At 37.4% G+C, this 16,070-nt stretch overlaps 1 protein-coding gene across 1 annotated transcript in view; it reads right to left on the reverse strand.

Moving 5' to 3' along the window:
• The window catches only part of LOC145994082 (uncharacterized), a 184,427-nt gene that overhangs the window by 86,000 nt on the left and 82,357 nt on the right, over positions 1-16,070 (reverse strand). The window contains exons 5-8 of the mRNA XM_083130167.1: positions 11,984-12,226; positions 9,735-9,869; positions 7,497-7,718; positions 5,257-5,432 (exon numbers count right to left, since the gene is read on the reverse strand). Of these exons, the coding sequence (XP_082986293.1) occupies positions 5,257-5,432; positions 7,497-7,718; positions 9,735-9,869; positions 11,984-12,226 (776 nt within the window). The remainder of the gene's footprint in view (positions 1-5,256; positions 5,433-7,496; positions 7,719-9,734; positions 9,870-11,983; positions 12,227-16,070) is intronic.

Below are 16,070 nucleotides of genomic sequence, written 5' to 3' on the forward strand. Positions count from 1 at the left end.
ACTGAGCCACCATGACCACTAAATCTAAATAAGGCTAAAGCATTAAGTACATTAAATAATATTTTAATAGTACAAGCATTGGGAGCTCTAAATTTCGGTGTTGAGCCAGCATTATGAGGACAACTGGGGAAATACATGAAATTAGTAATAGAGAACTCTGGTCTTGTAAGCCAGAAGACAGGGGCGATGGGAATTAATTTCTTGACCAAAAGAAAAGTATAAGTGAAGTAACAGAGCTGAACATGAGAGAGGAACAGTATGGATTTAGAAGAGGCAGATCAACAGTAGCTCTGATATTCACCATAAGGAAAATACAGGAAAGGCACTACGAGTATGGAAATGATTTGATTATGACATTCCAAGATATAGAAAAGGCATATGATAGCATGGACAGAACAAAGATTTCGAAAACTCTTAAGAGAGAAAGGAGTCAAGGAACAGATAGTGTGTAGAGTGCAGAGCTCATACAAGGCCAACCAGAGCTGTGTGAAGACATCCAGTGGGAAGAACAGAGTGGATCAGTATAAGTAATGGACTCAAACAGGGAAGTGCTCTTTCCCCCACTGCTCTTCATAATTTCAATGGATGCAATTAATGAAGAGGTGGAGAAGAAGATAGGAGAGGAAGAGATGAAAGTCCTGTTGTTTGCTGATGACTTAGTAATATGGGAAAACACTGAATAAGAAGTACAGAGACAGCTTGATAGTTGGAATGACGGAATAGAAGAGCAAGAATGAAATTCAGTGCAGAAAAGAGTGAGGTGCTAATAACAAGAAGGAGCCAGAAATGAACCAAGAATAAAGCTGGACATGGAAGAGTTGAGGGTAGTAGAGCAGTGGCGTTGCCAGAAATTTTTCTTAGAGTTGGCTCAAGGATGGATAAAATATTTTTACGTCGGCTCTGGTTCGGTGGTCATGGTCGGCCCTAGGAATTTTTTTAAGGTGGAGCGACATTTCATGAGGGTGGCCTGGTCCCCCACCCCCCCAATCAACATTATGCTGTACTGGAGGATTCTTCTTCATGGCTTAACCTATAATGCAATTTTTACAAATATTTTGCATGCAATTTTTATTAGTGTTAAGAAATTCGGCATATAAATTTCCTGCATTTTGTAAAAAAATGGAATATTATGAAAATAAAGCAAAATATACTTTCATCAGTTAAAGAAAAGCTTTTACAAGACAAACGAAGCTTGTAAACAAGGAACGCAATGATGGGAAAAATCATTTTCAACTGATAACATGATAACATTAAAAAAAGATTTAATTTACCAAAACTCATTTAGTCACTTACTGGAATAGTAAATAGAATTCTGGAATAACCATTTTAACCAAATTTATTCAATAAATTTTTCATATTTTTGTAGGTTTTCTCATTGTTTTTACATGTGTTAAAAATTTAATTTGATCATTTTGAAACCCCCAGTAGACGACCCCCAGCGCAGTCACTCCGCTTGCTCCACCCAAGGGCAGAGTTAATATTACGCACAAAGTAGGCAGCGTTTTTAGGATGATGGAAATGCGAACGTTCAATGTTGGTCAGTTTACTGACAAACATAGAAACAAATGTGCACTAATGAACGAAGAAACTAAAACTACGGTAAAGAATAAATTATGAGAATTTAAGATTTAAAAATATAACTGCACATGAATATTAGTATTAGTAACTTATAAATAGCATGCAATTATTACAATGGAAACAAAAGTTTGCATTGTAATAATAGGTTTTTGGTTTTTGAAAAGAGGCCAAGTAATTCACGCAAATTTCCTTTATTAGACCTTAGGTCATACTCGTGATGCCCTCTTCATGCTATTCCCTGATTTCAGTGTATGTATATAATTTGTGTCAAATATTCTCTCCTGGTTTCTTTTACTTGAGCCACATGTGCTACACTTACTGGACTACAAACTGACACTTCTTTCATTTTAATATAGGACTCCCACAATATCTGAGCAGCTTTATGAACCTGGCTGTTGTCATGTTTTCAAAACCCAGAATCTTTATCCAGAGCTCGTTTCCAGTTATTAAAGCCAATTTTTGTGAATATGTGACTGTCCCATGTTTGCTTTCAGTTCCAAAGAATCTACATGGGAAACAAAAGGCTGAATCAGCTTGAACACTGTATTCTAACCATTTAAAGACTTATACCAATCACCTTAAAAACTTCTCTGTATTGCCAAATGTTTTCCAAGGATAATGCATTAATCAGGCTTTTGTGGAAGTTAATTTGGAGTTTCAACAATATCACTGAAAAGAGAGTTTGAAACAGCAGAATCACTTACTGATACGTCCCCTTCAATTGCTTCTTCTGACTCACTTTCAACGTCAACTGCTGAAATACCTTAAAATTCCTTTACACTGGCATCATAATGACTTTCATGTATGGCATTATCTATTTTATACTTTTTTCTATCTTGTCTAAAATAATCAGATGTACTAACTCGTTTACCCGACATGTTAAGCCCTCTTGATCTGGTTGCACTACACCAGACTAATTAAAATTTCATCTTTACACAGACGCAATCACAACACAACACGTGAATTTTCTCCAAATAAAACCCAAAAAATATAAAATATATGCGGGTACAATAAGTAAATGCGCCACAAATTCCACCACCGAATGACACGTTCCGAATGAACCACGGCTGTTAAAATAGATTTGATCAATTGTAAATTAAGTCCAACAAAGGAAAACAAATCGTGCCCCAAGAAACGCAAGAGAATAACAACAATCGTCAAGAATGGAAACCGATTGACGAAAAGCACTGTGGCATCTCCCACCGCGGAACAATGACATTTTGTTTGCATGTTTATATTTTACATGTGAATGAAAGGAAACCGAGATGAAGAATCTAGAAACGTTATTTGTTTTTGAAGTGAAACTGAGTTATGTTAGTCAATTGTGTGTTTTATACTATAATTCTTTACCAGCTTGTTATTTTGCGTTATCTAAATAATTTATATCATGCATTTATTCTATTTGGGTGAGCAGATGGGTGGGCTGAGACCATTTTAGAGTGGGCTAGAGGCCACCCTCGCCCTAACCAGTGGCGACATCCCTGTAGTGGAGAGCTTCAAATATCTAGGAAGCATATTTGAGAGATGTGGAAGAATAGATGAAGAGGTAAACAGAAGAGGTCAAATGCTTCTTCAAAGCATTCGAAGACTAATATTTAACAAGGATGTACCTATGAAATGCAAGACTTGGACAATGACAGAGAGAGACAAAAGAAAGATGCAGGCAGTGGAGATGAAATTTTTAAGGAGTATATTTTGGAAAACTAGAAGGGATAGAATAAGAAATGAGGAGACCCGACAGGCAGTGGGGGTGGTGAAGCTTCAGGACTGGATAGATCAGGCATAGATGAGATGGTTTGGACACATGAAGAGGATGGATGCAGAAAGACTGCTAGTAAAAGCTTACAATGCACAAGGAATGGGAATAGACCAAGGGGGAGACCAAAATGTCGGTAGACAGAGCAGATAGTGGAGAGTGTAAGGAGAGGAGGACAAGATTGGAACACCGTGGAGAGAGAGGAGTGGTGGCAGATCAGGAAAACATGGAGAGGCTTGACTTCTATGCCAACCCAGCCAGAGGCAGGAAACAGTGAATGATGATGACGATGATGGACCATGTACCATTCAATGCTCCATCACCCAATATCTACTCATGTAAATTAATTTGATTATCATCAATGGGACAAATACAATATATCAGTTAACCAGCATATCTGATGATAATTTTACCTGTCCAATATCAAACACTTATCATCAGATGATTAAACTAAGATGGGCTATATTTTTGCAGACTAAAACTTAATTCACAAGGCAACAAAAGCTCTTATACTTATTGAAGAAAGTTGATTGAATAAGTTACATAACTACAACGTGCATGTCAAAAAAAAGGGGCCGATATTTTTTAAAAGACAAGAAAATTATAGGAGAATAAATTTATTGTGATTGATAAACAAGTACATACCTTGGCTATTTTTCGACGTAGTCACCATTAAGCTCCAGACATTTCTGATAGCGTGGCACAAGCTCTGCGTAAAAATCTGTCGCCTGAGAGTGCAGCCAGTCCAGAACTGATGTCTTGAGCATGTCACTGTCATTGAAATGCTTCGATGCAAGCCACTTTTTCAGGTGAAGAAAAAGAAAGAAATCGTTGGGAGCAAGGTTGGGAATGTAAGGGGGATGATTGAATAGTTCCCATCGAAATCTTTGAATTGTCTTAATAGTACGAGCAGCTGTGTGTGAGCGGGCTTTGTCATGGATCAGTAAAATTCCAAAGCATAGCATTCCTCTCTGCCGATTTTGGATGGCAAGCCGCAGATAATTCAGTGTTTCGCAATACACCTCTGCTGTAATTGTTCATCCTGGTTCCAAGAATTAAAGAATACTCACACCCTTTTGGTCCCAAAACATGGTTGCCATGATTTTGTGAACAATTGATGTTTGTTTGAATTTGTTCACTTTAGGGGAACCAGAGTGCTGCCATTGCATTGACTGCTGCTTCGACTCCCCAGTGGTGTACGATATCCACGTTTCATCCCTCGTCACTATGTGCAAAAAGAGGTCATCCACATCTTCCCCCCAGCGGGCCAAAAAATCACGTGCAGGTGTTTTTCTTTGCTCTTTGTGAGCATCTGTCAGCATTTGTGGTACCCACCTCGCACACAGTTTGTGATACCCCAGGTTGTCAGTCACAATTCGATGCACGGTTTTCGCAGATACTTTTGGAAAGTCTTTGGCGAGTTCAGATATTGTGAACCGGCGATTGCAACGGACTTTCTCGTTAACGCGTTCCAGCAGATCGTCCATCTGAACACTAGGCCTTCCGCTATGCTCATCGTCATAGACATTTGAACGCCCTTCCCGAAACACTCTGCACCATTGCCTGACCTTCCTTTCACTCATCACTGTCAGTCCATAATGGCACGCAATTCCCGATGGATGTCAGCTGCATTCTATCCTTTGACGGTCAGAAATCGTATGACAGATCTCAATTCACATTTGACGGGATTTTGTATTACGGCAGCCATTTCACCTTACTGCTACTCACACATACGCAACTCCACACTGACGATTCTATCCCTGTTGCAAACACAGAATACTAGGGCATGCTCCTGCTCATGCTCAACTTCATGAGTGTAGCCAACCCCACGTAAAAAATTATCGACCCTTTTTCTTTTACATGCACCTCGTAATACTAATATTGGATATACACTGAGTGCTCACTGAATTGAGACCACCTACCTAATACTTTGGTGATCCACCTTTGGATTGGTGGATGGCCTGGACATGATGGCATGGATTCCATGAGATGCTGATATTTCTCTACAGGGATCTGATGGCATTCCATAAGGAGCCAACTGACGTTGGTGCAGGATCCATGGTTCGAAGAGCTCATTCCACAACATCCCACAGATGCTCTATGGGATTAAGATCAGGGGAGTTAGGGGGCCATTCATCTCTGTGGAATGTTCCTCCAGCCAAGCAAGTACAGTCCCACCTTGATGGCACTGTGCATTGTTGTCCTGGAAAATGCCATCCCCATGTGGGTAGAAGTGTTGCATTGTGGGGTGTAAGTGGTTCCCTAACACCTCCTGATACACAACGGATGTGAAATGGCAGTTCATACACACCAATGGTCCCAGTCCATGCCACCAGAAGCAACCCACACCATACAGCTGAAACCCCCCCCCCCCTGCCTGTACAGCACTCACCATGCAGGAAGGGTGCATAGCCTTGTGCTGTTGATGCCACACACGCACACACATGCACACACATGCCCGTCACAGTGGTGTAGCAAAACAATGATTTATCGGACCAACACACCCTTTTCCAATCATTCACAGTCCAATCAGCGTGCTTGTGGGCTGAAGCAAGACTAAGTCGGTGGTGATGCTTCGTGAGGAGTGGGTGCCGAGTGACGACCATCTGCTGTGGAACTTCATGCTTGCCAGTGTGCACAGCAGAGTTGCATGGGATGTGGGTGTTGTGCATCCACTGTTCTATTGGTCCCGTAATTTCTGGATTCTGATGGTGTTTTCAGCTGTCACGAACCATTTGACTCGATGCTCTCCCCATGGTGCAACCTTCCATACACCCTTGCAAGTCTGCTTCTTGGTGGTCATTGACCCATTTTCTTGCCACTCTGTACATCTTCACTACACCGGAATGGACGCATACAACTAGTGTCGCTGTCTGGGTTATTGACACAGCTGATGCTCGGGCACCCACAATTATGCCCTTTTGGAATGATGTTAAATCCTGACCACCTCCAAATTTAACATGTGCTGTTTGACTAACATGTAGTGTTCTGTCTATACATGTACCACACTACTTCCAGTCGGGGTGGTCATGTGATAGAGCAGCTGCTGGGCCCTTCCTTCTTGTTTGGAGGGGTGGTCGCAATTCAGTAAGCACTCAGTGTAGTTCAAACATAATTCACTTTATTAGAGTTGTCTAAATTCACTATTTTCCACACAAAGAATATCTTCCACCTTAGTGGAACTTGAATAGAATTTTTAGCAATGAGGCTATGAGCAGGCATGTATCTAGAAATATATTTTGGGGAGGGGTCCGAACCAAATGTTTCAGAAATAATACTATAAATGTTTAAGTTAATACATTCACATAATTTATGGGTCTATTCATATGAATATGTAAATATACCGGGTGTCCCAGAAGTCTTTCCCTGATTACAAACTTTATTCATATCTGCTATATGCAATGTAGAGATGTGAAATTGGTGCCAAAATGTTGGAAAACTAACCAAGTTTTTTTGTTACAGGTTTCAGTAATGTGACTGTAGTGTAGCAATGTCAGTGCCAAGGAATCTGGAATTAATGCTCTTGACATCAGGTGGCATCTTTCCATACAATGTTTCTTGGACTTGACAGGATTTGGGAATGAAGATAAATTCCATTTTTTAAATACCAACTTATTGATGGCAGATATTCTAGACGAAAGAATTCTGTACATTTGAAAATTCCTTTGCACTGTTATTGGTGACCAGGTCTCATGATACCAGAGGACATGCTGAGCTTTTTCCTGATTTGTGAACAATTCCAGTTTTCTGGGCACTGACACTGCTACACTACAGTCACGTTACTCAAACCTGCAACAAAAAAAACTTGGTTAGTTTCCCAACATTTTGGCACCACTTTCCGCATAAAGCGGATATGACTAAAGTTTGTAATCAGGGAAAGACTTCTGGGACACCCGGTATTAATATTGCATTATTATTACATGAATGTGTGTGTGTGTGTCAAATTTCATACTTTTTAAATTTTTCTTTTCTATTGTTTTTATTCTTACATAATAGTTCACCCTATGAAGTATTGATTAGAAATCTATATTTTTGTTAGGGATTTCTATTTTTCATGTTTTAGGTCATATTTATGGAAACTTTAGTTCATATGTGTATTTTCCATTGTGAATATATTTGCGATTTTTGGGCCATATGAATCATAGTCCTACTTATTACATACCAAAGAAGTTTCTTCAGTTTGTATGGCTTTCTCCATATACATATTTTTATTCATTTTGTCATGTAGGCTTCCTTCAAATTTAAGACATGAACAAAGCTCCATGGGTGACACCTTATATGCATCAGCATATCTTTCTGCTGTGTCCAAAGGCCTGTCATGTGAATGATAATGCCTAAACCCGGAAAGTCTAGGTTCTCTCGTTTCAGCTGAGACAGTAACTCCCTGCAAATAAGTAAAAATAATTATAATTAGTTCTAACAAACATGTTATTCATATGCAATGGGCACACATCTTATGCTATGAAGTGCATTTTCAAATGAGTGAGTCGGGAGTTAAACTTTTGAATGTGATATTTAAAGAATAGTTTAACAGTATTTAGTAAGCATTTTGAATTAACATTGTTGACATCCAAGGGGGTATAGCTACATAGAGACACTCATTTCTTAATGATCAACCCATTTCTTTTGTTATCAGTTAACGGACCCTTGAAATGCAAACAGTGAAAGGTGACCTTCTCTTACCTTACTCTGCTTGCTGCCTATTCTCCTCGGAACCCCCTCTCCCCTTCACACCACAATCACTACCCTTGAGCCACCTCGACTTCTCCCAGCATAGCCTTTTGGAATGCCTGATCAAGCAAGGTATTGACTGATTGGAAGTCTTGGTGGTATTATTTGAAGATCTCCTTCCGCTGCCTACAATATATATGTAAATGAAAAAAAATGTAGAATTGAGATTGTGCTTCAAAGAATTTTGAAAATTTATATTTGATTTTATAATTTGGATATAGTTTGTTTAAAATCAATATTTTTTCATTATCTGAACAAACTTATTCCATTACTGTATTATGTTGTGTATGCCAGCAATTCATACCTTGTAAACACCAATAGTTTTAATAAATTATTAACATGAAGAGTTGCATATAATTATAAAAATAGTGCTTTTTAGGGTGGGTAATATACTTAGCACATAAATGAACTAATATTTGCATTGAAGGGATTTTAAAAATTGCATAGTTTAATTGTAATCCTCTCAATAGTAAAAAGTAATAACTATTAAAATCTTAATATCCTAGGCTAGTGAAAGTCAAGCCCCTCCCATTCTTGATTTATACAGTATATACACAACCATGGAAATATGGAACATAGACAAAAGACTCTGAAACTTTGTGTATCAATGAATACATATAATAAAAATTAATCCCATTACAAATTTATTTGTGTGTGCACATGTGACTGCACAAATGGGCAGAAGCTGCCACTGCCTCCAAGGGTCATCTCCATTTATCCATTCATCCATCCATCTCCTTCTCCATTTGATAAGAAATTTGGTGAACCTCTGAGAAATTTTATGGAATGGCCCAGATAAGTGTGTGTCTGTGTTTATGTGTTTGTATATATACATACAGGGTGTCTGAAAAAGAACTTGAATTCAACTTATTTTATTACATTCTCAATCATACGTTTTGTGTAATGTATTTTATGGAAGTACAATGTTCAAAGTTTCGTTACCTTTAGTTTAATTCAATGTGTGCATCATTTAGAGCCCTACACACATCAAGCTGATACTCTAATCAGTCTGCAATCGGGTAAGCATATCTATTGGAATTTCATCTTTGGTTGTGGTTTTTCTTTGGCGCAGGTGCTCAACTGGCTGGATTTTTTATTGATACACAATGTCTTTTACATAGCACCAAGACAAAAAATCCATGGCGTCAAACAGGGACTTGGTGGTGGCCAAGTAATGGAACCTGCTCTGACTATTTATTTCCCTGGTAATCGGTTGCATGTCTTCTATAAACAACTTAGCTTGTACAGCTATGTGATGTTGCTGCTATCTGCTGGTGAACATGTGAAGTAAAACTTGCTTGTTGTCGATTCATGATTACGCTCAAAACACCATTTTATGCTGAAACAATTTTAATATACTTGTGTTTGAAACACCGGAGCTCTTTTTTCGGACATGCTGTGTGTGTAATTTTTTTTTTTAAATATTGATTTGAGTAGGACACTTATCCCCATAACTACAGATTTCTGGTTTTCAAGAGCAGAGGATGCTACCATTTCTTTAAAGTAGCTCCCCTACTTGTTCTCAAGATGCTGTCAACATCTAAATTTTGGAGCTTCAACAAGGGCTTAAAGCTAGAACTACTCAGTTGAACTACGTATTGAGAACCAACATTTAATCCCTCCATTTCAATATTACAAAACTTCTAAAATCACTTTAAAGTCAACATACATCACTGACATTGATACTTCTGTAATCTTCATTGAAGGTATGTCCATGAGGTGTTTCTGCATCATGTCTTCTGCTACTCCAATCATATTTTTTAAATAGGTGTGGTTCGCTGCTAGAACTCAATGTGTTAGGTTGCTGAAAAATGAAAATAACATGGTTGGTTCATCTATGTACTGAAAATAGCATCTTTAATTAGAAATTGAAAAAAATCTGGATTCACAGAAGAGCTGTAAATGTAACTTATGAATCCTTGGCATTTCTATAATGCCCAATAAAACCATGATTACAATGTTTCTTAGTCACATTGTTAAGTATGAGAAGGAGAGAGGTTACACGTATGCAGAGGGGAGAATGTGGAGACACCATATGTCACCAACAGTCAAGGAACTTCAGGCCTAAGTAAGAAGCAACATTTGCCACTTGGAACTGAACCTTGGAAATAAGTGCATTATTAATACAATCTTTCATATTGAATTGACCTGTATGCACATTAAACTGTCTTGTTTAATGGATATACACCTGTAGGTACGTCCAGTGGAAGATCGAGGTCCTATAGGTCTACTTAATTGCTATGAGGCAATTATGTTTTATGAAGGTATATAGACAACACTGTCGCAGTTGAGGCAAGTTTATTTCCATAATGTGCAAGTGCCATAAGACTACATAAATAAATATTTCGTGATAAACTCACTGCAAAAAAAACTATTGTCTCTTCTCCATTTGCCAGTTTGATTGGTAGTCATGCAACAAAACAAGTAGTAAATTAAATGGGCCTCTTGCCTATAACGATAATCAAAATAACAATAATTCGCTATTCACTTTTTCACATTGTATTGAAGGGGAAGTTCAGGAAGCAAATATAATTACATGAATGATGAGTGCAAGTTCAGGAGCTTGAATCAGTACAGAATGCACTTAACCTTCTCCTCCATATCATGGTTGCTCGGACACCTTCACAAAGTGTCTACCTTGAGGAAGTACCACTTCTTTCCCCTGTGTCAGAATTCAAAACGCACCACCTGAAAGGCTGTGAGGTCACACAGAGGCTTTGTTCTTACATCATTGCATGCGATTTTGTTGATCTCTGGTGGCAACAATATAAATGATTCAATCAAACTGGCATGAATGAAAGCAAGATATAACAAAATGATGGGCAATAAATGCTTTTTTACAAATTGAAAGGGTCTGTGTTGCTTGTTGTTTACCACTACAATGTAAAACTTCCATGTTGTGTGTCACTTGTTGTTTGTAGTACATAAATTGTCGCTTGTTATTTTGGTCTGAAAGCTCCCTAAATTTCGATCTCATACCAATCTGATATTAAATGGCAGAATCATGTAATGATTCCCAAGCCATTCATGGAAATAGTGAATCTGTAAACTTATGAATAATAATGATATCTATAAACTAAGACAGCGATATGCCAGTATCTCTAATACCCATAAAGAACTGATCTAGTCCTAAAACACACCACCCACACCCACACACACACACACACACACACACACACACACACACACACACACACATTATTGGATACTTACTTGACATGATGACCCAATGTGTGATATTTAATTGCCTAAAAATGTGATCAATGATTGATTCATTGTTTTGCTTTATTTTACTTTGCTTTTTGTGCCACTTTTGGTTAATTTGCGAAGATGAGGATGAGTGATGTCATGATGAAATTGATGAATGGACACTCACAAACATCAATGCCCAAGCTGGGATTTGAACCTGGGACCCTTGACATCGTAGCATGATGTGCTAACCACTCCACCATGGGGTCCAGCTGAAGATGTGATCAGCAATCAATGGGCTACTGACACACATTCGCACTACACATAAGGGCATTGTATCCATTTCTTGTCATCGATGCTGCCAGTTACAAGAAAGCAATGGAAACATGGCTGCCAATGGTGCCTCCAAGTATGAATCTTGCTCTGTTGTTCAATTTCTGTAAGGTTAAAAAGCACAGAGCATATTGTACTCATTGGAGGTTGTGTTCTGTCAGTGAAGAACATTCCAGAGGAAAAAGGTAGATGATGGGCATCATTCAAGATTATTTGAACTGTTAGCTGGGAACAATCTTTAATACATATACAAAAGCTTGAGCATCTCTATGACAAGTGTCTGAAATTACTTAGTGATTGTATTGTGATGTATTGTACAGTATCATAATGTTTTTGTGTATATATTTATCTAAGAGTCTACAATCTTTCTTACTGTTATTTTTTAATTACACATACTTCTCTATCCTCTTTACACCCAAATGTGAGCTCATCAAAAACTTTGGTACATATACAAGGTTCATTTCCTGCACTGGAAGGCCTGGTCCAGTGTGGAAGTGGAGCCCTCTTGTGGATATCTGGCAAAACATCCCTGTTGACTGATTTGTGTAGATAGCACTCCCTTGAAGTTTCATCATTCCAGTTTGAATGGTAATCTCTTAGTCTTGAGATTGATTCTCTTTTCTGAGGTACTGTAGGTGACTAGGAAAAAAGAATAGACATTAGTATTTAAATTTCACAGTGTATCCATGAAGCCAAAGACAGTTTGGATTGAATCCCAATATCAAGATTCATAGTTTATGCAGCTGCAGCCATTCCTTTACTTAATATTTCAACACATACATATGAGTCTTGTTTGAAGAACCGAAAGAATAACACATTATTACAGAGTTTAATTCTTTCTGTTCTACTACAGAGAAACACGTGTACAGAGTTAGTCAAAATGATGTTTCCAATTTGAAACATATATTACTTATGTTTAATAGAATCCAGTGCCCAAAATTGGTATAATGGAAAGAGAAACTAAAAAGTTTATGTTTGGCTATCTCACTGCTCTGTAGTATGCATTGTAGGGTACTGTAATGAGGGCTTTTCGCTCGAGCGCTCAATAGTTCACATGGGCAATGCTAGATGGCATACAGAAATGATAGTTCTTCCGCTTGAGTGAAAAATGCTCTAACAAGCAGAATTCACTCGAACTCTCAAAGCCTATTAGTACACGTATATCCATCATTTATCTGTGCTAGTGAGTCCCCAAATATGAATCATAAAGTAAAAGATGCACTAAAATTGAAAATTAAGTGAACATAGTCATCATTTTATCTCCATGTTAAAATGAAGCTTTGTCAGGGATGATTTCTCAAGTTCTCTACTTCTTAGGAGTTTAATGCTCTTTATAAAATTATGAGTGCAATTTATGTACAATTGACTTGGTTAGGTACTTTCAGGAGTTGACTGCTCTTGCTCGCTCTAGCACAGCCCAAAGACGATGGACATGCAGGTTTTGCCGCCGCTGGCTGAGGAACATTGGTGGTCATCCAACAGACAGATGGGTGAGAAGTGCAAGGGGCAGTGAAGGGAGGGGGGAGGGAGGTTGAGAAGATTGGCGAGAGCCGAGGAACTAGCAAAGTTTCCTCAATCAGCAATGACAACCCTAGCAAAATGGTACTAAACCAAGCACAGTTTGATCTTTGTTGGCACTTAGCACCCTGCTTTAAGCATAATAGTAAAATCTAGCATCATCTGCAAACGCCAGTCCCTGGGAGAGGGGAATCGAATTGAAAGAAATATGTTATAAAAATAAAATTATGTCCAAATCTTATTTCTACTTCAGCAGCGGACATGTTTCAAATGAAAAGGAGTATGCCTACCCAGCGGCAAGCTTTTCACAACCATGCCGATCCATTCTCTCTCTTTTCATAATTTTGCCTGATTTAGTTCGTCACGAGATTTTATGGTAGGAAAAAGTAATTATGTAAAACCTTTTAAGTTCTATGTTTAACCCATTTCATTTGTTGTGCCATTGTAAACACTTTTGTGGGAAAATTTACGTAACACAAGTTGAAAACTCTGGAAAAATAGATGCAGAATAACAGTTATCCAAAAAAAATTAATAATAATAAATCCTAGCACAATTTAGAAGCATTTAGCATAATTTCAGAATTTAAGCAGCACTTTTTATTATTAAACAAAAACTCAATATGCTGAACAAGGCAGAATTTATTTTATTTTAAAACATAAACTAAACATTATGTTTCAACCTTCTAGCAAGGTCTTCTTACGATCTTGCTAGAAGGTTGAAACGTAACGTTTAGTTTATGTTTTATAATAAAATAAACTCTGCCTTGGTCAGCATATTGCGTTTTTGGTTTTTATTACTGTTCAGGGTGCGAAATCATTGAAAACTGGTGGGGGAGAAAGTTCTTAATCTACAACCCCCTCCCTACAAACATATGTGTAAATTATACAATATACATATTTGTAATGTTATTAAAAGTAAAAATAAATTAAAATATATTATTATTATGATAATTAATTACATGAAGCAAAATAATTTGTTACTTTTATACATGTCAGAGTGTAAAGCAGCTAACTAATTCCTTTACTAACGTGTTAAAGATAAATTATAAAATAGTTGAAGTGGTTTTATTATGCGTAAGTTTTTGTTTAGTTTGTGCATTATATGTTAATATAAATCAATTAGATTTCATACTTATTATTGTGTTGCATTCTTGTTTTACTTTTATTGTGTGTATTGATGTAGATTTGTTAATGAAAATGATTTCTTGAGAGACAAAGCATTCAATATTTACAACCACACTAATTTGTGTGTGTGTTTTCGATAACATTCTTAGTAAAGTATATTTGAAATTAAAAGTAATTATTTATGTTTTGTTTGTTATAACAAAAACTCTCCCCCTCCGGAAATTTTTGGTGGGGGGATTTTTGAAGCCAAGATTGTTGGTGGGTGGGAAATCACCCTTGCCCACCCCAGAATTTCGCTCCCTGTTACTGTTAATCCACAGGACAACATGGAGGGGGAAGAAAATCGAAATTCTTGCAAAATCTGAAATATCGTCAATGTTTTTTTTCGTTGGTTTTTACATGTTTACATTTAAATATTTCATAATTCAATGTGAAGAGCAAGGGCCCCTTGCCCAAACCTTGAGCATGGGCCTGGAGCTAACATTCTAAATGCAAAGGATAGTACAGTAACGGACACTTCTGATTTTGTAATGATCCAATTTACTTTCAATGATATCATTACAACCCAGAAGTATCAATTACTGAACAAGCAATACATGTGAATGTAATTGAATGCATTTTTCAAACCTTCCTCGGTTGACCATAACTTATTCCTACACTCCGAAAAAGACACAAGTTGCCACTGGAAGTAAGCCAAAGAAACTACTTGTCTTGGCAGCATCACACACCATGGCCGTAGGCAGGAAAAATTTTCGGGGGGAGGGGTTCATTCATAATTGTTCCCATGGGCATCGCCAGAAATTTGAATAATAGAAATATCAACAATAATTATACAAAAATAATTAAAACTTCATAATAATAAAACAATTCTATTCCATAATATAATAATAATAATAATAATAATAATAATTATTATTATTATTATATCCATGAGGGGTCTTACTCAATCCAGCAGATGAGTGAATATCCAGCACACTTTTTTTTTTTTTTTTACGTTTCATACAGTGTGTACTGAAATGCACAATTGTTATACCTTTTTATTAAATTTTAGATAACTTCAAGAAAAAGCTTTAAAAGTTAGATGGAAATTTTAGTCATAAAGTTTTTGTTGCTTGACCTTAAAACTAAATTTTTGAAATTTTGAAAAGTATGGAACCAGTTACACTTTTTAAAAACAGCCTGGTGCATGGATTGTAACCTCAATCGCAAAAGTAATGCACTAACAAACTGGAGATGCTAAGTTTGAACTCCTATCAAGGGGGATTTTCGACTTTTTCGGACAGGGAATTAAAGGGAATATTGGGACAATCATAAGGGAATTCTCAGTCTATATTCCTTGTGAGGCAGGAACAACACTGGAAGGAGGACAGCAGCAGAAGTGAAAATGGAGGGGTCGCTGGTGGGCTACAATTCGGAGAATAAATACTGTTTCACTCAAGTTTCAGAATTCCAAATATATGAAAATTCTAGCTCGATCCTTTCAACATTATCTGAGTTACAGATTTTTTTTCTGAACTTCCATTAATCCAACATGTCAGAAGTTTCGGGAGAGGGGTTTGAACCCTATAAACCCCCCTCTAAATACAGTCATGTCACACACACACACACACACACACACACACACACAAATCCAATTATAACAACCACAAGGGTGTGAAAAATACTATTGTGTTCAATGTTGGTATTGCATTCTGATGCCTGAATTTACAACAACCATATTTGCCCCATTCTTACAGCCCAAATGTTCTACTTCTTTCAAAATGGTCTCTTTTAGTACAGCACCATTCGTTTCTTACACAAAAAGAAAACTGATGAAATGCTCTTTTGCTCTTTGATAGAA

Source organism: Lepisma saccharinum, chromosome 10 (genome assembly GCF_977018435.1).
Source record: "Lepisma saccharinum chromosome 10, izLepSacc3.1, whole genome shotgun sequence".
NCBI lineage: Eukaryota > Metazoa > Arthropoda > Insecta > Zygentoma > Lepismatidae > Lepisma > Lepisma saccharinum.